This window comes from Scardinius erythrophthalmus (assembly GCF_964197995.2).
Source record: "Scardinius erythrophthalmus genome assembly, chromosome: 1".
Taxonomy (NCBI): Eukaryota; Metazoa; Chordata; class Actinopteri; order Cypriniformes; family Leuciscidae; genus Scardinius; species Scardinius erythrophthalmus.
The window spans coordinates 22,192,446-22,218,166 of record NC_138221.1 but is presented as its reverse complement, the minus strand read 5'-3'; the positions used below and the strand labels follow the sequence as shown (position 1 = coordinate 22,218,166).

General features: G+C 39.0%; 1 protein-coding gene across 1 annotated transcript; it reads right to left on the bottom strand.

Annotated features, from left to right (window-relative positions):
- Window positions 1–13,253: 13,253 nt before the first annotated feature.
- LOC308695293 (uncharacterized protein) lies at window positions 13,254–25,405 on the bottom strand (the record flags this gene model as incomplete). The annotated part of the gene is made up of 10 exons (XM_081373400.1): window positions 13,254–13,364; window positions 13,483–13,551; window positions 13,701–13,775; window positions 13,867–13,895; window positions 14,189–14,263; window positions 14,347–14,379; window positions 17,175–17,261; window positions 17,568–17,921; window positions 18,011–18,346; window positions 25,345–25,405. 10 exons carry the CDS (start codon window positions 25,403–25,405, stop codon window positions 13,254–13,256), a joined length of 1,230 nt encoding a protein of 409 aa, XP_081229526.1.
- Window positions 25,406–25,721: the final 316 nt, after the last annotated feature.

The following is a 25,721-nucleotide window of genomic DNA, read 5'->3' as shown; positions in this document are numbered from 1 at the left end:
TCAATAACTCAAGAACAATGACACTCATCTTCATCAGCCACTACAGATAAATAATTCCAGCAGCATAATGTCCAAATTAATCTAAATATAGCTAGTTTGATCTTATGATAACTACATTAATCACTACACAGTAAATTTGAAATATGGAAATCAACACCATTATAGTTCATTTCAACACTTTAAAAGTGTAAATATGGGAACCACCCACAAAGTGTTAGTTCAACACTTTCAAAAGTGTTGCCTCTCGCAACACCGACACAGAGTTACAATATGAACACTAAGAGAGTAAAATATGAACACAAAAATGCAGACAACAAAAGCAGTTTTTTACACCTGTAAATGTCTGTGTTGTAGATGATGAACTTCATTCGCAAGCTGTGCGCCAAGTTCATGGTGCCTACAGCGCTGCAGGAAGACAAACAGCTGATGCTTTTTAAAGAAAAGGCAAGCCATTTGCCAGGTCAGTGTTTGATCAATAACTATTATTATTTTTAATACTTCTAATTTTACAAGTGATGAGATAAGACTACAGGGGAAAACCATGTCATGCTTTGCCTTGTACCTAGCCTGGTAAGGTTGTCTTAGTTTTTTGGGCTAACCAGAAGCTCAGCGTTAAACGTACACTACGTAATGTTTTTTCGCCGCTAGGGGTCGCTAACCTCATACAATAACCAGGGGGGCAGGGTTTCATATTATTGTGAAGCTTCCCCGGGCACCACCATTGATTAGCAGACCCCCACCTGCTGTTTATTTATTTATTTATTTAATGTTTATTTCACAGGGACAAATGCATAGAACATTGCTTTATAAAAATACAAAGTAGATGCCATGCATACAGGTTTATAGCCACGACTAATTTGCAACCCCTGTCCATGGTTAGACTTGTACAATTAAAACAGAAATTACAGAGTATTGAATTAAAAAATTATAACTATTAAAATACATACAATAAATACATCCCATACATGAAATAAGATATGGGCTTAAATGGATGTAGAAATCACTATAAAACAGAGTCTAGACACATTTAACAATACAAAAACACAAAAGTATGCATATGTCTGTGCATGCTAACATATGCAACTTTATGTTTGTATGCATTGTGTTGTATCCTGTACAGTCAGTGTTCACAGAGTTGTTTCAGTTTCAGCCATTGCTTTAAATTAAAAACCTTGATTTATGTCAGTGTTTTAATTTCTGATGGGAAGGCGTTCCACAATTTTATGCCTCTTACTGAAAATGATGTCTGACCAAATGTTGTTGTACGTTTTGCGGCTATACAGTTTCCACTTACTGTGCCTCTAGTTCTTATTCCACTCTTTTGTTTCGCTACTAGTTGACAGAATATTTCTGGTGCAAGGTTGTTCACACACTTAAAAGCTAGTTTTAGAAATGAATAATTTACAAAGCTGTCAAAACTCAAAACATTATGCTTCCTTAGAATGAGGCAATGGTGCCATCTTACAGGTTTCTGGTCCATTACTTTTAATGCCTGTTTATATAATGACCTAACGGGTGTAATTGTTGTTTGATTGGCCTGACCCCAAACAGTAATGCAATACGATAGATGAGAAAATATCATAGAATGCATAAACTGCTGTGCTGCCTTAATGGATATATATTGTCTTATTAATCGGAAGCAGTTTAAATTTGTCTTGACAGTTCTGCACAGTCTCTTTACATGACTATCAAACTTAAGATGAGAATCTAAAGTAACCCCTAGAAATTTTAATTCATGTACCTCATCTATCTCCTCATCAACCTTTATTCTAAAATTTTCATTGACCTTTCTTTTTATTGAAAAGCACATAGTTCAGGGTCAGATGATTGTTTCGGAGCCACTGTGATACACCATTCAGTTCTTTTGAAAGCATCTCAGCTGCAATCGGAGGGGTTTTTGCTGAGACATGTCATGATTCTGCCTTGGTGTCCTAGAATTTTCTTGTTTTGAGGCAGAATCATGACAGACCCATGTTTTATGTGTAAGCACATGGCCATTTGTTTGGCCATGTGCTTGCGTTGTCTCGTCATGTAACCCCGCCCCCTTGTTACCCTTGTTTAGTCATTATTGCCTTTCCCATTATCACCTGTGTTCCTGATTAGTCTCCTATTTAATCCCCTTGTGTTTGCTGTCTTGTGTCGGTTCATTGCCATACTTTGTGTGATCTCTTTGTGAGTATTCCTGTCTAGTAAAGTTCTGATCTTGTATTTGCTGTTTGTTTATAGTCTAGTTAATTGTCAGTGTCATAGTCTAGTTAGTCACTCGTAGTCCTGTCTTGTTTTGCCCCCTCGTGGGCTTGGTTTTCCCTGTTATTTGTACAATAAACTGTGTTGCTGTGACCACTGTCTGCAATTGGGTTCATCTCCACACATCCACATAACAGAGGCTTTCAACCCTTTTGCAACTGTCTGGAAGATCATTTATATATAAACTAAAAAGTAAAGGGCCTAAAATTGAACCTTGTGGAATTCCGATTCGACAAGTTTGAATAGATGACTGGATGGAATTTATTTTAACACAATGCTGCCTGTGTTCTAGATATGATCTAAACCAAGTCATTGCATCATGTGACAAGTGACAATTTTCTAATTTATTTAAAAGAATTTCGTGGTTCACAGTATCAAAGGCTTTTTTCAAGTCCAGAAATACTGCTCCCACTACATTACCTTCATCTAATGACGAATGCATTGATTGGACTGTTTTTGAAGCTGCAGCCACCGATCTGGATGAGCTCACAGATACTGTAACATCATATATCAGTTTCTGTGAGGATACATGCATTCCTACCAGGACATTCTTATCATTCACTAATGATAAACCATGGTTTACTGGGAAACTCAAACAGCTTCGTCATACCAAAGAGGATGCTTACAGAAGTGGGGATAAAATCTTGTATAACCAGGCCAGAAACAAACTGACAAAGGAGATCAGAGTTGCTAAAAGAAGCTACTCTGAAAAGCTGAAAAAACAGTTTTCAGCCAACGACCCGGCATCAGTCTGGAGAGGCCTGAGGAACATCACCAACTACAAATCACCATCCCCCCCATCTGTGGAGATTCAACAACTGGCTGGCACTCTCAATGCATTCTATTGCAGGTTTGAGAAGCCCAGACTCACACCTCACACCCGCCCTGATGTGCACTTCACACATCCACCATCACCTCCTGCAACCCCTCTCCTCCCCCCTTCTGCCATCCAACCTGAGCTTAAGGTCTGTGTGGAGGACGTGAGCAGAGTCTTCAAAAAACAGAAGACTAGGAAAGCTTCAGGCCCAGACGGCATCTCATCTGCTTGTCTAAAAGCCTGTGCTGACCAACTGGCCCCAGTCTTCACGCAGATCTTCAACAGATCATTGGAGCAGTGTGAAGTTCCTGCTGCTTCAAACGCTCCACTATCATTCCGGTTCCCAAAAAAACTAAAATCACTGGACTTAATGACTACAGACCTGTCGCTCTCACGTCTGTGGTCATGAAGTCGTTTGAAAGACTGGTGTTGGCCTATCTGAAGGACATCACCGGACCCCTGATGGATCCCCTTCAGTTTGCTTACAGAGCAAACAGGTCTGTGGATGATGCAGTCAACATGGGACTGCACTATATCCTGCAACATCTTGACAGACCTTGGACTTATGCACGGATCCTATTTGTGGACTTCAGTTCGGCCTTCAATACCATCATCCCTGATCTTCTCACAGCCAAACTGACTCAGCTCTCCATGCCATCCACAATCTGTCAGTGGATCTCCAGCTTCCTGACGGACCGGCAGCAGCTAGTGAGACTGGGGAAACTCACATCCAGGACCCTCACCATCAGCACTGGCGCCCCCCAAGGGTGCGTTCTCTCCCCTCTGCTCTTCTCCCTGTACACTAATGACTGCACTTCTAAAGACCCCTCTGTCAAGCTCCTGAAATTTGCAGACGACACCACTGTCATCGGTCTCATCCAAAATGGTGACGAGTCTGCTTACAGACTGGGGGTTGAACAGCTGGCTGTCTGGTGCAGTTATAACAACCTTGAGCTGAACACGCTCAAAACAGTGGAGATGATCGTGGACTTTAGGAGAAACACCCCAGCACTCCCCCCTCTCACCATCATGAACAGCACTGTGGAAGCAGTGGAGTCATTCAGGTTCCTGGGCTCTACCATCTCCCAGGACCTGAAGTGGGCAAATCACATTGACTCCATTGTGAAAAAGGCCCAGCAGAGACTGTACTTCCTTCGCCAGCTGAAGAAGTTCAATCTGCCACAGGAGCTGCTGATCCAGTTCTACTCAGCCGTCATTGAGTCTGTCTTAAGCACTTCCATCACTGTCTGGTTTGGTTCAGCTACCAAATCGGACATCAGAAGACTACAACGGACAGTCCGGACTGCAGAGAGGATTATTGGTGCCCCCCTGCCAACCCTCTAGGACCTGTACTCTTCCAGAGTGAGGAAGAGAGCAGGTAAAATCATCACAGACTCCACTCACCCTGGACACCCCCTGTTTGAACTGTTACCGTCAGGACGGCGACACAGATCACTGGCCACAAGAACTTCCAGGCACAGGAACAGTTTCTTTCCACAGGCCATTTCCCTTCTGAACACTTAACATGCCCCCCAAAGCATATGCCTGTAAGTGCAATACTCCCAATGTCTAGTGCAATAAACTCAGGTGATATTTATATCTATATTATTCATACTACTCAAAATACTGTAAATATGTTTATAATCTGTAACATGTGCTAGACTCCCACTGTCTAGTGTAATATTCTCTAATTCAGGTGATATTTATATTATTCATACTACTCAAAATACTGTAAATATGTTCATAATCTGTAAATGTTTATTCAGACTAAACCCAACTGTGACCCTACTTTTTTTACTTTTATACTATTTTTATTTATTTTTATATATTTTCATTCTTAGAATTTGTATTACTATGTTCTTGTTGTATTTGTATTTGTATATGTGCACTGGAAGCTTCAGTACCAAGAAAAATTCCTTGTGGGTGCAAGCACACTTGGCAATAAAGCTCTTTCTGATTCTGATTCTGATTCTGACTGTTTTATCATTTCAGTGAGGTAACAGTTTGCCAGCTCTGTTGAGTACCGTGGTCTGTTAGCATTCCATTGACTCCCATTCATTTTGGCATCAGTTTGACAGCGAATAACTTTACATCAACTCTATATTTACAGTAGGCATAATTGTCATTGCGTATGTGTATGCAGCATGAGTCAAATACAATCTTCTGTTCGTGAACAGTTGTATTTCATTCATTAATCTGACTATGCGTCCGTGCATTTAATTGCCATTGGCTCGTGTGATAGTAATATGGATCTTAGTAATATTTTAAGTGATAATTGATTCTATAAACAACTATAAAAGATAAATTCCGTCTTTCTCCGGCTCCCTGCACCGGGCGTAATGCGAAACCGGAAGTGTCTTAGCGTACCCTCACTCATCCGAAATCCAAAATGGCGGCCACGTGCAACTAGCGAATTGGACTTTCAGAACAAGCAGTGGGATGGTTCAACAGTTACCTATTAGGGGGAACACAATGTGTGCAAGTAGATGGCCTCACTTCTGCCTCCCTAAATATTTCAAAAGGGGTGCCTCAAGGCTCAATCCTTGGGCCTCTTCTTTATATAATCAATACAAACAACCTCTGCAATAATATAGATAATACAAACTATCATTACTATGCTGATGATACTGTTCTCTATTGTTCTGGGTCCACATTAGATCAAGCAATCACAAATTTACAATCTGCTTTTAACATCTTGCAACATATTCTGGCTACTTTTAAACTCTAAAAAAGACTAAAGTCATGACTTTCACTCGGGGAAAATCTACTAAAAACAATGTCCCAACCATTTGTACACTTTCTGGTACAGCATTACCATTGATCAGTCAATGTCTTTTACATTGCATGTCCAAGATTTGGTTAAAAAACTAAAGTTGAAGTTAGGTTTTTTCTTTAGAATCAAGTCTTGTTTATCTTTTGAAGCAAAAAAACAACTTGTTAATGCAACATTCTTGTCTGTCTTGGACTATGGTGATATTTTACAGTATATATGCATTCAACCTCCCAGTGTCTTCATGCTTTGGACACAATGTTTCATGGAGCCTTAAGATTCATCACAAACTTAAAATCTCTCACTCATCACTGTTTGCTGTATTCTCGGGTAGAGTGGTTCTCCCTCTCCGTTCGGCGTTGGATGCACTGGCATCTTTTTATTTATCAAGCAGTATTAGGACTTCTTCCTCCTTATCTGAACACTTATATCCTTCCGAGGTCAGCAGGGACATATCACTTGCGTTCACAGGATCTGTTCATATTGACAGTCCCTAAAGCCCGCACTGACTTTGGCAAAAAGACTTTTCATTTTGCAGCACCATCTGCATGGAATCAGCTTCAAAATGAACTAGAGTTGAAGGAGTTGTTCTCACTTTATTCTTTTAAAGGTTTTTTAAAGGACCTTGCAGAAAGGCAGTCTGTCTGTCACTGTTTTTAAAATGATTTAGGACTCAGGTTTTTTATGATGATATTGTTGTTTGAATATGATGAGTGAATGTATGTCTATGTATTTACCTGTAAGTGTCTCTATGTCTATTTGAAACCGCGCTGCTGCCACTTGCCTGGACACTCTTGTAAAAGAGATGTTTAATCTCAAGGAGTGTTTTTATCCTGGTTAAATAAAGGTTTGAATGAATGAAAAAACTTGAAAGCATTTTACTATTCCTGCCAAACTTCCATGGTGACAGTCAGTTAGTGTTTAGCCTACTACATTAAATCCATTGTGAATGTTTCTGATTTGTGGACTTATTCATGGCACAATGTTTCTCCTTGTTTCCACGGCAGCACTGTTTGATCTAATAGAGATCTACGGGTAATAACGGAGACATTTGAATGCTTCTCACTAGATCTTGCAGCGATGTTATTATTTCTGTGGCGAATTCAAATGCTTTCTTTAGGTATAGAACTACCTTTAAAGATAACACTTGCTGCAGCATCTGGATCAGTTGCAGAGGTTTGACTGATGCTGGAAGAGCTGCCAAGATAGCATTACAATAGTCCAGTCTGGATAAAACAAGAGCTTAGACAAGGAGTTGTGCAGCTCTAATAGGAAGGGCCTGATCCTCCTAATGATGTATAAGGCAAATCAGAAGGATCACACAGCAAAGGTTTAGCTGAAGCCATAAGCAGTTATGTCTTGGCAAGGTTGAGTTGAAGGTGAAGGTCATTCATCCAGCAAGAATCTCCATCAGGTAGGCTGAGATGCGAGCAGCAACCGTCAGATCATCTGGCTGGAATGAAAGGTAGATAATATATGTGTCATTAAGAAAGTAGTGATAGGAAAAGCCATGTGTCTAAATGACAGAGCCTAGTTACAAAAAAAAAAAACAATAGATGTGTGGAATCTAACACAATCGTGGTCTTAGTGTAGCAAATCCAAACCTTGTGCACACTTTTAGTGCAATCATGGAATCAGAAGACTCGGCCATTATGATTTTTTAAAAGTTAATTCTTCCCATATCTTGTTTGCCATGATCATCTGCTTTCCACATGACCTGAAATCACACAAAAGAATAAGTTATTTTAAAACTCAGTATTACCATTTACACATGTCAGAATATGTTCCATTGGGCCAATGCAAAACCTAAACTGACTATGATCTGGAAGCTGAGCTGGAAAGGCTAACATTAATGTTTTGAGCTGCCATGTGATTTTAGCTAAGTTACATTTATAGAAAGTAAATTAATATGATTTACTGTGACCTAGCTGCATCAGTTACACCTAGGGGTTCATCGTTTTGTATATATATAATCTAGTCTTCCTGTTTTAGGCTTTCCTGTATCATTATCAACAAGTACAGTATTTCGTTTTCTTAATGGTCTTGATAGTTATCAAAGAAACAAACAAAAACACGGTAGGCCTATTTTTAGTAAAACTGTGGCTATTATAATGGCAATAAATCCGCCAAAAACGTGGTTACTACAATTTTACTATAATAAAATCAAGGATGTTTTTTTAAGAGAAGAGTTTTCAGCTTCCAGACAGTGTTTCAAAATGTCCCGCCGTTTAACATATTGATTTACTGACTATCATAACGACGATTTTATACACAATAATTGGACGGACTTTAATATGAATAACAAGTCTACTAAAGCTTGTTTTAGGTCTTTAGAGATGTTGGTTTAACTGATCTTTATTAAAACAGATGGAAAATTGCAAGACGCATGCTGCATTTTCAGTGTTTTGCCCTCCAGCTCTCGCCAGTTATGACTGAACATCATTTAAGAATGCTAACGTTTGCTTGGAAACTGTCAACTTAACACAAATGTAATATAAAATATCGTTCACATGTAGTATGAGACTCTTACCTCAGCCGGTGATCGGTTGGCATGATGTCCGCTGTGACGATCCAGGCTCACTGAAAAAGGGCGCGTTATTTCCGAAAGGAAACTTATGTGTTCAGCGCTCCTGCTCACGGCTGCTCCTGATGAATACGATTATAGCTTTGACCCACTGTGATCACAATCCACTTCACGAGCGTAGACTGAATTCAAATCTCCTGCTTGCCCTTGACACAGATCCAAACAGTCCAACAAATAGTTGTTTTACGTTTCTTGCGAAAGGGCCGTCTGTCAACAAATTCTCTAATTTTTGCATATCTTAGAGGCCAATCAGCTTGTCGTGTAGAGAACTATGAGATTTTTTTTTTTTACAGATCATATGTCAAGCCTGCATCATCTAGAGTTTCATGACTTAACTAGTGACTTATAACACAAATCATCTTCATGATATTAAAATAGATCATAATCGTGCACAGCAGTTGTTGACCAGATATGATGTGATTTAAAATGACTATTGAACTCATCAGTGATCTTGACTTTGAGCTTCACTTTTCATTTCACGTTTGTCTCTCATTTGAAATTTCACTTGATTTAATGTTTCTTTTAGACCTGATGAACGTGAACAAGAAAGGAAAAACATCTAAAAATTCAGTAAATCAAGTCTGAAGATTCACATGAGAGTTCACACTGGGAAAAAGCGGCTCAGGCTTTCTCTCTGAAATCATATCTTCTCATTCTGAAGAAAGACCATTTAACTGTGATCAGTGCGGTAAACAGTTTCATTGGGCATCAGTCCTGAAGAAACACCTGAAGATTCACACAAAGGAGAAGATTAATTAGTAATATTACAGCAGAAAAGACACAGCGGTGTGTTTCAGTGCTTGAAGTCCTTTACTACAGATGATGAACTGAAAGAGCACCAGAAAATTCACACTTAATATAACACTTTAAGAGAGAAGGGCGGCAGTGGCTCAGTGGTTCATGTGGATTGTCTACAAACCGGAAGGTTGGTGGTTCAATCCTCGGTTCCACCTGACCAAGTGTCGAGGTGTCCTTGAGCAAGACACCTAACCCCAGCTGCTCCCGACGAGCTGGATCGCCTTGCATGGCTGACACCGCCGTCGGTGTATGAATGAGTGAGTGAATGGGTGAATGTGAGGCAATATTGTAAAGCGCTTTGGTGGCCATTGGGTCTGTGAAAGCGCTATATAAATGCAGTCCATTTACCATTTACCATTTACATTAATCTTATATAAAATTTTAACTCATTTGTCATTATTTTTTATTAGAAATGTTATCTAGTTTCTCTGCCACTTCTACTCTTCCATGCAAACACAAGATATACTTTCATGTATCTTTGAAACTGGACTCTTTTCTTTTCTTCTTCTCTTGAGATGCTTTGACTCTTCAAGAGAGAGAGATCTGTCTAATTCACTTTTACTTTCTTAATGTTTGTATTTGCTTCATATAATGATTGATTAAACTGATGATAACTGATGATCAAACAAATTTTATTTGTTTGATCATCAGTGCTTTTTTCGATTATTGTCTTATGTTGTACATATTGTACACTTTTTCATTGTATGCTTGAAATAAAATAATTAAATAAAAATAAAATAAATTAAACTCTTTACTCATTTTATCAACAACTCATTGTTATTGTCCGTTTTTATTTTATGCTCATTTTGCTTGAATCAGGAATAATTTGTTCTAAAAGCCATGAAATATTATTAGCTTTTTGATTTCTTCATGTTGTTAATTTCTCAGAGATTTTAAATACCTAATAAATTATATTTCACCCACACACGATTGACATTGAATGAGATTGCTGTCTGTCTACATTATAAACTGTTTCATCCTTGATATCCAGTATCATATACATTTCAAAGAGTTTGTTGTAGTCAGTTTGATGTTTTATTCACATCATGAGGCTTCATGAACTCCGAGACACTAATCATTTCAGTTTATTTAGTAAAAACTGTGTTGTTTAACGTTCATAGTAATTCTTCTATCTCACCACAGCTTTGCACAACTAGCAGAACGAGAGCAGCTGGAATAATGAGAAGCCGCGTGTAATCCTTATTGTTTTTTTTTGTGTGTGATTATGTTGATGTTTATAGATGTTTTGTCGTTGTGAACAGTGTTTGGTGAATTTGATCATCTACCGTTGACACACACCTATGAGACAGGGCCCCTCCCACCAGCAGTGATGTCATATACGAAAATTTGTTGTGCACCTGCTGCAACAAACTATTAATACCAACTCTTACCGGATACCTGGCCAGTAAAGAAAATAAGATGAACTTGGCCGAAAACCGAAAACGAACATGACTTTAAAATGGACCTACTCACTTGCAGGTAAACAAAAATGGGAGAACTTAAAAAATATATAGATTTTTTTGCCTTAGGATTGCAAGTGTCCTGGGACGGGTGAGGGAGTGAGTGGAAAACCCACTGCTGAAATTTGGCCCTGCTGTGTTCTCATGGATGAGGTGTTGGAACAGAGGCACATTAACACCCCCTGTCCTCATTGCCTCCATCCCTGAGGACACAGCAGGGCCGAGCTCATGATGAGGAGGAGACGGAGCCAGTACCAGCAAGGAGAAAACGAGACCGATATAGGATGAGCTGATCGATAAGCTGATCGAGTTAATTAGGGAGGACATGAAGTTTCAGAGAGGAGATGAGATCACAGGAGAGCACGGAGAGAATGGACAGACCGTTTTCTCTTCTTGAGAGATTGGTAGAGAAATAAAATAGTTCACACTGCTCAGGTGTTATGAGAGCCCAGGTGGCTCTGATAGTGGCCTTCAGCTCTTCTGCATTGTTGGGTCTGGCGTATCGCATCTTCCTCTTCACAATACCCCATAGATTTTCTATAGGGTTAAGGTCAGGTGAGTTTGCTGGCCAATTAAGAACAGGGATACCGTGGTCCTTAAACCAGGTACTGGTAGCTTTGGCACTGTGTGCAGGTGCCAAGTCCTGTTGGAAAATGAAATCTGCATCTCCATAAAGTTGGTCAGCAGCAGGAAGCATGAAGTGCTCTAAAACTTCCTGGTAGACGGCTGCGTTGACCTTGGACCTCAGAAAACACAGTGGACCAACACCAGCAGATGACATGGCACCCCAAACCATCACTGACTGTGGAAACTTCACACTGGACTTCAAGCAATGTGGATTCTGTGCCTCTCCTCTCTTCCTCCAGACTCTGGGACCTTGAATTCCAAAGGAAATGCTAAATTTACTTTCATCAGAGAACATAACTTTGGACCACTCAGCAGCAGTCCAGTCCTTTTTGTCTTAAGACGCTTCTGACGCTGTGTCTTCAAGAGTGGCTTGACACAAGGAATGCGACATGGTGGTTCTTGAAGCACTGACTCCAGCTGCAGTCCACTCATTGTGAATCTCCCCCACATTTTTGAATGGGTTTTGTTTCACTATCCTCTCCAGGGTGCGGTTATCCCTATTGCTTGTACACTTTTTTCTACCACATCTTTTCCTTCCCTTCGCCTCTCTATTAATGTGCTTGGACACAGAGCTCTGTGAACAGCCAGCCTCTTTAGCAATGACCTTTTGTGTCTTGCCCTCCTTGTGCAAGGTGTCAATGGTCGTCTTTTGGACAACTGTCAAGTCAGCAGTCTTCCCCATGATTGTGTAGCCTACAGAACTAGACTGAGAGACCATTTAAAGGCCTTTGCAGGTGTTTTGAGTTAATTAGCTGATTCGAATGTGGTACCAGGTGTCTTCAATATTGAACCTTTTCACAATATTCTAATTTTCTGAGATACTGAATTTGGGGTTTTCATTAGTTGTCAGTTATAATCATCAAAATTAAAAGAAATAAACACTTGAAATATATCAGTCTGTGTGTAATGAATGTATACATTATACAAGTTTCACTTTTTGAATGGAGTTACTGAAATGAATAAACTTTTTCATGATATTCTAATTATATGACCAGCACCATATGACCAGAGTCCAAAAGTATAGCCGGAAATGTGTCTTTTTAAAAGAGTGCCTGATCCTCACTGTTTTCCTCTGGGATTGGGTCAGGAATTGACTGAATAATCTCATCAACCCTCTGCTGGTAGATGCTGGAACAACACCATCATGGCAGTAACATCATTTATTCATTGACAGATAAAGCCAATGCTTCATGTTAAATGTTAGTGTTTATGTGTGTTTAAAATCTGCAAAATAAAGAGAAATAGGACTATCACATATGCAAAACCTCAAATGATCTCTTATAGATCCTTTAACTGAGAGTTACTCAGGAGAATAGAGAAAGCTCAGATATGCAAGACTCTGAAATGGACTTCAAGTGCAGCATTCAGTGTGATTTCCAGATGATAGAGATTTTGCAGGATGCATTTGAACACGTTCAGAGAATAGCTCTGTTCTCAGAATAGGTTAAAGCACTGATAAAGCTGTGAGGCAGATTTGAGGAAGTGTCTAGAGACTGTGAAACATAGTGTCCAAATGTTCAGCGGTTCCTTGTAGCTCAGAGGGTGGTAATGGACTCTCTTGTCTAGTGTTTAGAGCTGTTATCATCCTAGGTCCCCCCTATTTTTTATTTTATTTTTTAAAAATTGAAAATCAGTAATATATTTTTCCTCAAATAGCTTTGTAGTTCCTGCCAAACGTACTTCTGTTTTCCAGTGGCGGCTGGTGGGTTTTAAAATAGAGGGTTTTAAAAGGAGCAAGTTTAGTTACGTCTGTTTTTACAGGAATAGAAGAGACAAAATCTTTTCTTTTAACTCATGATATTTCATGCTCTTTATTGTCACATGTGAAAAAAAGAAAGAAATAGGACATTCAACAAATATCTGCTCGTTCACACACACATATATAATTCCTCCAAACCCCAGAGAGATGAAATCTTCCCGTCTGCTCCTGATATGATGAGCTCATGATCATTAATGTTTATTTGTGAAGGTCTTGTTCTTGTTCACAGAGGCGTAAAGTTGATCCTGCGGTTGATCTTCTCTTCCTCTGACGGCAGCATAAGTCACTGTATCATCATGACCCTGAAAGAACAGATTCTGTCCATCAATGTGTGAACCACAGAAATTATTATTATTATTATTATTAGAGCATGAGCTTCATTTATCTGAGAGTCAAACTCATGTGCTGGTATCTACTCACATTGAGTGATTTCACTGGCTTTGTATTGGAATAAGTGACCTCAGAATAAGTCACATCATCTGTCTGCTCCTAAACATCAATGTAAACGTGCAGAGAGTCAAGTTTAACACACAGAACAGACATATCTCTCACTATAATATGTAGAATAACACAAAAGCTTTTAAATCACATTATTGAACAGACAGTGAACGTAATGTTTGATGATTTAGTGGACTCACATCGGCTCTTGCAGCGGGAGGAATGGACATGTTGATCGTCTCATTCGTCCCGTTATGATCATTCTCATCTTTGACCTTCAGAACAAACAGTTAAACTGCATGAATGACACTTTATTGAGCTTTAAAGACAGTAATCAAATCTAAATCACTGCATTACTGAACTCACCGCAGAGTCGCCAGTCCCTCTTTTATTATCTGAAAACAAGAGCCTCATCAAATATGAGTATTTATGGAAAACACAATGTTAAGTATTAAGCTTTTCAACAATCAGATTTTGTTGAAGCATTAAAATGAATAATAAAAATGATCGTTGACTTGATAACTCTGTGATATTGACATTACAGGATTTCTCAGCAGGAATAAACTTCTGTTTGAGAATTTCATATAATCCACATGTTTCTATGATACTTACAGTCTGAACATGAAGTGTTTGTTTGCTCATCTTAACTGTTTTTAATTGTTGTAAAGGAGTAAATCTGAAAACTCACCAGCTCTTTTTCTGCAGATCAGCCAGAGAAGAGCAAGAAGGAGAACAGCGACTGCAGCGACAGAAATCACTATGACTGAAGAAGAGATCGAGCACAGAGTCAGAGACGGACAGATTGGGGACAACTATAGACAAAGACAAAACACTGTGATTATGTACCTGGTGTGTTTTCATCCCAATGATCCTGAGAGTCTGTGAAAAGGATGAATGGGGACAATTATATACAAAGACAAAATCCATTGGCAATAGTGACATGCTTCATGGTATAGTATAAAACTCATGGCTCCCAGCATGCTTTGCGGTATGAAGCACATCACACCACACAACTCTATATAGTATGATATTAGACTTATTTAGATTGTTTTTTAACTATATTTTCTCCAACAGCCCAAGCATACATACAGGCCTATAGTGCTATGTAAAACAAATGTATAATTTATAATCAACTCCACATTGGATTACATGTGATGAAGGGTTTATAGCATTTCATTCAAACTCATTTCAAGAGTTCTCCAGTAGTGGACACTCGTGCAACATTAGCGAGGGATGAGCATAAAAAGTGGACGTAAACACAGCCTCGCCCTGCGTCTCAATGTCCATACTATCCTTCCTAAACAGTGTGTGAGATTTAAATAAGTGTCCCAAAGCATAGTATGTTGAAGAGTGTGCCAGAAGTCTCCAGATGTTCTACTATTTCCGGTGGATTTTCGAAGAGTGGATCCGTGCTCACTATAAAGGTTAATATTACCCACAACCCATTGCGCTTTGGAGGAGGAACTACAAACATGAGTAAAAAGTGTTTTTAAAAAAACTACAAAACATGACGAATATGCACGACCGATGGTGAGAAGTTTAGATAAAGGTTTGAGTGACTAATCAAAGTTTAACCTGATAGAAAAATATTTATTCTAGTTATCTGTGTAATATTTCATCTGCAATAACCATGTGGACTTTTATGAAGATCCGTTTGGCCAATTACTTTTAAATGCATAATTTTTCATTAATATGAGGAGAGTCTTGTCATGAAAGACCCGCGACTGCAGATCAACGTGCTTCTGCATTTCTCTCCAATACGGTAGGAAATTAAATGAAATTAAATGTGGAGGATTTTATCTTTGACAATATGATTGACAGGTCAGTTTGAGTGACAGGATGTGCGTAACTAAGCGACAGAGAGCAACTGTTAAAGACGCAGTTGTATGACGTGATAGTTTGTCCCAAAGCTTGTCTACGCTTCTGCTACACACTCAAAAGTATGCACCTTTTACAGAGTACAAACTTGTGTTCAGTCACAACATCGGTTTCATCACTTGCCCACCGCGGCACCGCAAAAAAACAAAAACAAAAAAATCCAAAACAAATCCCCGCACCCATATAGCTTGACTTGTGTCTCTCTCTTCATTCCGAACCGAAAACTGGAACATGGGCAGTCCTCCCCGAACTGTCTCTGCACTGTCTAGTCCACCAAACCCATCCTCGTCCCCTTCTCCACACACACACACACACACACACACACACACACACACACACACACACACACACACACACACACACACACAACAAAAGACGCGCGTCAATATCGGTACAGCAGTCAGTAAATGCAGTTATTGAGTGCATTTATTCAATCCCACATTGCACTGCATTAACGCGTGTATATTCACTCCTTCAAGTGAACGACGTTAGTGGACTAACGCAGGGAATAGGCCTAACTTAGTGAACAAGGGTTTAGGGGGCGATTTCGGATTCAACCCATGTTCTCAAGCAGTGAAAAAAAGAGGACACTGACAACGCGCTGACAGACAGGACAGAGCAGGTAATATTTAATATGAAACAAAGTCTCAATTTTCAAATTTGTTCAGTCAAAGAAAATTAAACAATAGGCCTACCGTTTTGTGGCTCTGTAATGTGTCGTGACAGATTGCCTCAGTTAAAGCCAAGTTCAAATCCACCAACATTAATCTACTAACTCTCCTGACTGCTTTGTCTGACAAAAATGGTGGATTTTGATTGGTCAGACTCAGATCGCATGTCAATCAAACTCCCTGCGAAGGATGAATTGACGCTAATTTAAAAGTGAAAGTGAGGTGCACACTTCCGCACCAGCTTTTTATAAGCGATGTAAAAAAAGTTGATTAATCGGTGGGAGAATATTATCACTGTCACATCTCTAATATATCGTCCCCTTGGAATTATAAGGTTCTATCTGCGTTCTGAGCAGTTTTGAGATATTGAGCTTTAAAGTTTTTGCATTCCATTTGACTGTGTAGAAAGAACCTTTTTATTTTCTAGATAAAAAGTTCCAAAATGTACACAACTTAAAAAACAACATCACATAATGTAAAGAAGTGGTCACAGAATAAGAATATGTGAATAACTAAATTTTGACAAAAATGTCAGATAGAACCTCATAATTCCAAGGGGGCGATATATATTTAAAAAGATATTTAAAACATTTTATTTCATATTGGGGTCATAAGACACCCAGACTTGATGAATAATTGAAGTTTTATATGTTAAACTTGTTGCCGAGCATTACGAGTGTACGGCTTATTTTGTGTTTCTCTCTTTTTTTTATATATATATTTGTTTAGTTTACTTTTGCACTTATGTTTTTTGATAATTTTGTGACTGATGAGCAGTATTTTATGTCTGTTTGGTGTTTTTCAAGGATCTACAGTGAATGCGCTGCATGGATGAGCTCAACATATCGTCTTCATGTGACGCTTTCTGGGAGAATCGAGTGAAAGAACCAGAGTGTTATATGAACACACTACTCTCACTGTTTATACTAAACATGTCATAGAATATGCATAAGTACGCTAATTGGGACACACCATAAAAGTCCATGAAATGAAACTAAAACAACAACTCAATGTGACAATCATACTGTAGAATATGACAGTCATATTTTGATGAGTTAACACTGAAGATAACTCTAGCATTATGATCTGAAAAGCACTGATGTGAGAAAGACAGTGATGATGTACCTTTAGAAACGTGTGTGTTTATAGTTGAGGGATCCTGAGAGTGTGTGATGTGGACTGGATTCACTGCTGTCGTTAAATCTGCTTGAGCTGTGAAGATGAATATTATTTCAGATTATTAATACTGTACAATATGACATTCATATTTTAACTTTGATCATCACATTACATAAAAAGTTAATATTTTTGCTGTCAAGTTTCAATTCCTTTATTATTTCCAGCATCACGTTTTGGACTGTTACTTCACTGCAGTTCATTAGTTTGAAGCAATGCTTTGAGTTACTCTGCTGTGAGAGTCAAAGAAGCTTTTGTTCCCTCAGTTTGTTCTGGTTCAGTGATACTGATAGACCTTAGTGTTCCTGACATTATGAGGGTCTTCTAACACTGTTTTCTCACCTGAATACTTGACAGTGTATCTGACTGAGGTCTTGAGTTGCTTTCTGTGAGTAAGCCGACATCTCCACTCTCTGTTGTCATCTTCATTCAGGAGTGTTGTAGTCAGAGTGATGATGATACAGCGATCTTGATCTGATGATGATAATATCTGATATCTGGAGTCTGTCTTCAGATCAACACCAGCCTGATTCACCCACAACAGCTCAAGACCCTCAGATCTGACCAAATAATCACAGGGGTATTCAGTATATAAATACAACTGACAGGAGAGAGTCACAGAGCGGCCTGGACTGATCTCAGTATGTGAGGATGAAGATGATGATGATGATGATGATGATGATGAAGACACTGAAACTGAACACAAGACACAAATCACAGACTCTTCAATCATCATCTGAGTTTAAAGGGAGACTTTTAAATTGACCACATAATCATAAACTTACCATGAAGAACATGCAGATAAACATCAGCATCAGGTCCTTGTTGGTGGTATCTTCCATTCTCATTTATCCATTGTCGGCAGGTGTATAATCCATAATCTTCTTCTGTGACGTTCTTGATGTTCAGAGAGCAGTCAGACTCCAGACTCAGTCTCTCATGTCTCTCTTTGTCTTTATTTTTTTTCCCTAAAGTAATCAGTAAAACTTTCTCTGAATGTCTGTTTCTGTTATAGTAGATCCATGTAGTTGATTTGCAGTCAGGAAGAGCATTATTACAGGACAGACGCACATTTTCACCAGAACTGATGAACACATTCTCCACAGTCACTCCACTAGTTCCTGAAAAACAGTATATATCAGTCGTCATTATGTTATATATTAATAAATGAAAATATAAAACATAACAGCATAAAAAGCAGAAAACTAAAATACACACTGTAAAAAAACTGCGCTGATAAAATGCATTAAACAGCTTTTCTTTCGGCTTTTTTGCAATAGCAAATGTGTTTAAAGACAAAGCTATCGCAGCCAAAGAAAAACTAATGTTCAAAAGTCAAGGGTCCAGAGCCCAACTAAAGCAAACACTGATCACCATCATGGTGACATCAAATGAAAATACAATGACATCTAAACCTCTGTCACCTTTAAATAAGAGCTTCTGTAGACGTCTGACAGAAATAAAGTCAGTCTGGTTAGTAATAAGTGAAGCTGGTAATGCTGTTTGTAGCGACTATGGCTCGATGGGTAAAAATGGACTTTTAATTTATATACTAATTAAAAGTGAAGACACTTTCTAATTCCCACAGACTTGGCAAAGTCTGTATCTCAAACTTTTTTTTTTTTATGACTCACTTCCCCCTCTCCACAGCGTCAAAGACATTCCTGACATTCCGATCCCAATAGAAAACCCGCTCTGAATCACGCACACACACCAAACCACTCTGAAACTCCTAAAACACAAGTTACACACACGCATGAACCATTATCAAAATGTTTTTATGTAGTTTTCTTGTCTATGGGATGTGATGGGATAAATTGAGATATTTATGCCCTTCTGCAGATGGAATGGACACGTGTGTTGATACATTTGAGATGTATCTGTTTCATTAACTGATATTAATATCGGGTTTGATATCCTACAGACCGCAATGAGGTTCTTTGTACAGAAATATAAACTATATTCCGCACAAATGTTTATTTCTTAGACATAATGTGGTATTAAAGTTTGAATGCATTTTTCTGTGTAAAGATCAGAAGAGGCGTTCCTTCACAAACAATGAAACGCTCCCGCCTCAGAACCGAAAGATTTCATTGGGTACCGTAATCAAACAGGGCGTTACCCCGCGCTGCTTTAAAAACCACAACACAAGCAGACGTCTCTCTCTCTCGGCTTTCATACTCGCTCATCCTCGTGACTCCGAACTCTGAACTCTCACCCCTCCCTGCACCAAGAGCAGCGGAGCGGGGGAAGGCACCACCGGGCCTTCATCCAACTAACCGCGGATGTAGAAATCCAGTCTCGTCTTGTAACCAAGTTGTCTCGCCCTTTCCGCACCGGAAAGAGACTTCCGTACCTCTCGGTAATGTTACATTCAGTAAGCTTTTAAGAACTTCACGCGAAACGCCAGCACAAATCGGTGAGACACGATCCAGAAGAAGGAAGCACGTGGTCCCTAAGCCCAGCTTCACACAGACAAAGGAACAGAATCGCAAGTACAAAATTGATCTCTCTCGAAGCTGCTTTCACAGTTGTCTCTTAAAAGGTTCTGTTTGTAAATTACCATACCTTTTCCCTCACTTTCTTCCTATTTTCATTCTGATCAAGTCATGTTTTATGTTTGTTTGTTTAAACGTTCGTGGGTCTTGTGTAATGTCACGTACGTAGATTAGCCTATATTACTGCCTATATGCATATAATCCTTTGTGTGTTAAATTTTGATTAAATAAATCTTTTATACTTTGACTGACTCTGTGTTACAATCCCACCAATGTAATAGTCAATGAAATTGCGAATAAGATCTGGCTACCAAGTTAGCTCTTTATTTTAATTCATAAACCCAGCAATCTGTCTCCACGGCCAGGAGAGGATTTGTTTGAGGTTTGATAATATAAATATTCGTTCTTAACTGGTATAATCAAAGCATTCGCTGGCCGAATGACTGATGAGAGACCAGTTATAGAACGAAATATTTTTGATAAGTAGCAGGTAATGTGATAGCATATGTGAAATTTATGAATTATGACTACGAGTTATGATTTTAATATTTCCCCAAATTTCCTTACTGTTCGAGCTAATATTTCATATATGACCTAATTACGATTGTTACCGTATAATTGTTACATGTTTGTGGAGTTGTTTAATCCTCCTCTGCTGAGATCTTCACAGATTTAATGTCTTCTTTTCTCTTCAGTTGATTTCATCTAAGGCTGTGTCTGAAGTCAGTTGTAGTTCTTGTGTTTCTGTTCGTCTCTTTTTCTGTTCTCTTCTTTCCTTCAGTGATTGTTAACAGGCTTATTAAAGGGGTGGTAAAACACCTTTTTTCGAAGGCTTGATTGTGTTTGTGGGGTGCACTGTAACATGTGTTCATGCTTCGTTTTTAAAAATTCAGATTATTTTTCACATATTTAACCATTATTGTACACTGCTCTGTCCCTCCTTGTAAAAACGCCCTCAAAATACGCAATGGGCTCAGATTGGTTAGCTGGCCCAGTGTGTTGTGATTCGCTAACCGCCAAGTACACGTTGTTCGGAAACGTCACGCCCCTTACCCTTACCGGTAGTTTGTGCTTCAGTAAACAACGGCGTCAATATTGCCATACCAATTTGAGCCCGAATCAGACCTGGAGAATGTTAGTGGAGAGGATCGAGCAGAACCTGTTCAAGAACGGCTGTTAAAGGACGTTTCAGAATGGTATGTTTTTTAAGACTGCAGATCGCTATATGACACTGTTACTTTTGTATTAGAACGATTGTAGCTAAATATCTGTCGCCTGAACTATTAATCCAATACGAACACTAAACATTGGCTTTACAACAGTAGCCAAATCAAACACAAAATCATGTTTAGCATGCCTGTAGATAAACAAGCATGTAGATAAACAATACATAAAAGCTATAATCAAAGAATAATTTACACTGATCACATAAACGACAACAAAACAACCACGAACATTCCAAGTTCGCTGCGCTGGTGATATTAAACAGAAGTGTGTATGTGTTTGTCGGATAAGTATGAATTAACGTTAGCATTTAACAAACTGGTTTGTGGAGCCAAACAGCGTTGTCCTTCGTTTACTTCCTAGCTACAACGTACAATTAACAATACAAAATAATACAGGAAAACACAACGACGAAAAATAAATCATACTTACAGGTTGTGGCCCGTAAACAGTTTCTGTTTTTAAAGTTGGAACTGCTCCATCTTTCAGGACTAGCCGTTGTGCGATTCCTTCATCGGAGGAGGGGTTTATGTAAATATTGGGCTTAGTGATGTCAGCAAGCCCACAGGAATGTCGTGTAGTCCCTACTGTCCGCTTTTTGTAGTTCTTAGAAATTGATTTCTTTAAAAGCAAATATCTCCCTTTGCTTTAAACTTTGAAAGTTGTTACTTTGCAGATGTTGTTTATGCTCAAACAGCAACATTACACACTGACTAAAGTTAGAAAAGTTAGAAAAATGGAGCGCAACTGGAAGAAAACAAAACTAGAGGTATTTCGCATTTCATGGAAAGAGAGCTCAATTACTTATAGAGAGGCTTTAAAAGCTGCTAGATCTGCTTATTTTTCAACCCTATTAGAAGAAAATAAACATAATCCTAGGTATTTATTTGAAACGGTGGCTAAACTAACGAAAAATAAAGCTTCAAGCACCGAAGTTTCCAAGCAACACAGCAGTAATGACTTTATGAACTTCTTCACTTATAAGATTGATAATATCAGGGACAAAATTATAACTATGCAACCGTCTACTACAGTATCGCATCAGGCAGTGCATTGTAGTCTCCCTGAGGAAAAATTTGATTCATTCATTGCTATAGGAGAGGAAGAATTTACTAAACTCATTAAATCATCTAAATCTACAACATGTATGTTAGACCCTATACCGACTAAGCTACTGAAAGAAATACTTCCAGAGGTCATAGATCCTCTTCTTAATATCATTAATTCGTCTTTGTCTCTAGGATACGTACCAAAAAACTTTAAGCTGGCTTTGATTAAACCGCTTGTTAAAAAAACGCAACTTGATCCTTCAGAATTAGTCAATTACAGGCCGATCTCGAATCTACCTTTTCTGTCAAAGATATTAGAAAAGGCAGTATCCTCACAACTGTGTTCCTTTCTTGAAAGAAATGATATCTGCGAGGATTTCCAGTCCGGATTTAGACCGTACCATAGTACCGAAACAGCTCTCGTTAGAGTCACAAATGATTTGCTCTTATCATCCGATCGTGGTTGTATCTCTCTATTAGTGTTACTCGATCTTAGCGCTGCATTTGACACCATCGACCACAACGTTCTTTTAAATAGATTAGAACATTATGTTGGCATTACGGGAAATGCACTAGCATGGTTTAAATCATACTTATCTGACCGTTATCAGTTTGTAGCAGTAAATGATGAGATGTCTCATCGATCACAAGTTCAGTATGGCGTACCACAAGGCTCAGTACTAGGACCGCTGCTGTTCACTCTGTACATGCTACCCTTAGGAGATATCATTAGGAAACATGGCATTAGCTTTCACTGTTATGCCGATGATACTCAGCTCTATATTTCTTCAAAACCTAACGAAACTTATCAATTCACAAAATTAACGGAATGCATAGCGGATATAAAAAATTGGATGACTTGTAATTTCCTACTTCTAAATGCTGAAAAAACAGAGTTTCTAATTATTGGACAAAAAACTTCCTCACGTAATAATCTAGAATACTGTCTAACACTCGATGGCTGCTCTGTTAAGTCTTCGTCGTCGGTTAGGAACCTGGGTGTGCTCTTTGATACCAATCTTTCATTTGAAAGTCACGTGTCTAGTATCTGTAAAATTGCATTTTTCCATCTTAAAAATATATCTAAATTACGTCATATGCTCTCATTGACAAATGCGGAACAATTAGTTCATGCGTTCATGACCTCAAGGCTAGATTATTGTAATGCTCTACTAGGTGGTTGCCCTGCACGCTTAATAAACAAACTACAGCTGGTTCAAAACGATTGTCTCCACCATTGTCCGGGAAGCAGACACACTCTGTCAGTTCAAAGCCAGATTAAAGACACATCTCTTTGACCTAGCTTTCACATAATACATTATAGACTTCTATAATTTAATGTTATGCTGCATAGACTAGGTCAGCCGGAACCGGGAACACTTCCCAAAAATCCTGATGTACTCGTTACATCATGAGAAGAATGGCATCTACGCTAATTTTAGTGTCTGTGTTTATCCCAAGGTTTTTCCTGCAGCCTGCCGGATCCAGGCCGTATCCAGATCTGACGAAGGACCTTCACCTGGACCGATGACAACGCAGTGCTGAAGTGCCAACTAGTCTCTCCCTATGGAGGATCCCACTACCACTCTACAGATAAGGCGTTGTTGGGAAAATTCGTCTCGCGGTCCTACCCCAAAGCAACAAATAAAATTCCTTATCAAAATTTATAAGGAAAAACAAGTATTTTGTTTAGGCTTGGCTTGTAGGGATTTCCAAACCTGCGTATATTCAAACGCACATAACTATAGAACCCATTCTAAATGCGCATGTGACCGCCATCAGCGTTTCTCACAGGTTCGCGTTTAAAGTCTGTGTAGAGAGAATGGTGTCGTCTTAGCGGCCCCTAATTTAATAACAAATGATCATTGCGACGGAACCAAATCAATTAAAACTAACTTTAGATGGAAATAACTTAACTCTGCTGTAAAGCCGAAACAATCTCTGTTACCTTAAATTATACGCTTATCTCTGTAAAGCTGCTTTGAGACAATCTACATTGTTAAAAGCATAAAGTATATAAATGAAGATGACTTGACTTGACTTGACTTGAGAAAAGTGAAATCGTGTTTTACCACCCCTTTAAGGATGAAATGACTCCATATTTAATATTCACAGACTTTGTGGCTCAGATAAGTACCAGCTCTGGTTTATTTCCTTGCTCTTGGCTGACATGTGGCATTGCTATGGCCTGCCTGTGGCCCAGATCTGGCAAACAGTAGCGGTCCGTCCAAGTGCCATCATTCCCCACTGCATGTGGGCCAGATCTGCATTCCACAAGTGCCATATGTGGGCCGGATCTAGGCCGAAACAATGTTGCTATCTGGGCTGAGACAAGAGATTTATGTATTTTTTGTTTGGAAAAAATCCTCCGATGACGCAAAAATCGTCATTTTGCGTCATCGGAGGATTTTCTGGCCAGAGGCTGAAGACTACAGCCAGTAAATCATGGCGTTGTTCCGCATGTTTACAACCCGCCCATAGAGGGTGGGATCTCACTCACAGAATGTACACACAGTCAGCCGTCTTTCTTTGGAAGCTAAGCTAGCAGGCTCTTGTTCTGTGGAGAAAGCTGAGTGGTAGGAGAAAGCTGAGTAGGGGTTGCCATCCTCTTTTTCAGCTTTTTCACTATTCAGCTTTTGCTTTTCGCGGTTGCCATTCATTGTTTACATGCACACCTTTTGTTTCAATCTAGCTGAAATCATTCCGAGTGGTGAATCTGAATGTAGTGTTTACATGAACGCTAAACAAGTGATCGGTTGATGTGCGTTTTAACATTGCTAAGAAAATTCCTGCTCCTCTGTGAGAGATACGAGACCGGTGCGTCGGAGTAAGAACCCCTTTAAGCTGTTGAGAGCATGCCTTTAGCTCCCTTCCTTGGAGGCCATCAGGCCCAGGGGCTTTGTTTGGTCTAATTTTAGAGAGACACATGGCTACTTCTTCTTCAGAAAGCTGTATATGTTCATAGCTACCAATTTGATCACAGGTATTACTTAATACTACAGCCTATTTTTGGGTCTCTCACATCGTATCTTCCATACAAGATGTTTAAATCATCATCAAGATGTTCTGTATTGCCTGTACAGAATCTTTGCTCAACCTTATTCTTAAAATCTATTTTTGCTGTAAAAACTTTACGCTTAAAATCCTTCTCTTTCTCCTTTACTACATCATTTTCTCCTCTCAAAAAATGCAGCCCTTTTCTTATTCAGAAACATTTTTTCATTCAAATGGTCATTGTGGTAGAAAGAGGGGGTGGAAAACAGTAAAGCAAACGTCTTTGTTCATTTCAAATATCTTGGATTATTTTCAATCCTACAATGTCTTTAGAGAAAATACAGATTTCTTTACCTGTGAGAAGTGAAGAGAGAATGATCAGTCCCAGCAGACACAGATCACACTTATCAGCCATTTTGTGTTTCTGTCAGTCTTTCTCTTTGTTATATATAGTTACAGCTCTTCCTTAAACATCATCATCTCCTGTGGTTGTGTAACTTCCTCTGATCTGATCAAATGAGTGAATCACACTGTCTCAACACACATCTGCTCTGAACAGTTTATTGGCTACTTTTGCACACGAGATAATTACTGCTAGTAATAGTACATATTACTACTGTTAGTACTGTTTTCCTCTGGGATTGGGTCAGGAATTGACTGAATAATCTCATCAACCCTCTGCTGGTAGATGCTGGAACAACACCATCATGGCAGTAACATGATTTCTTCAT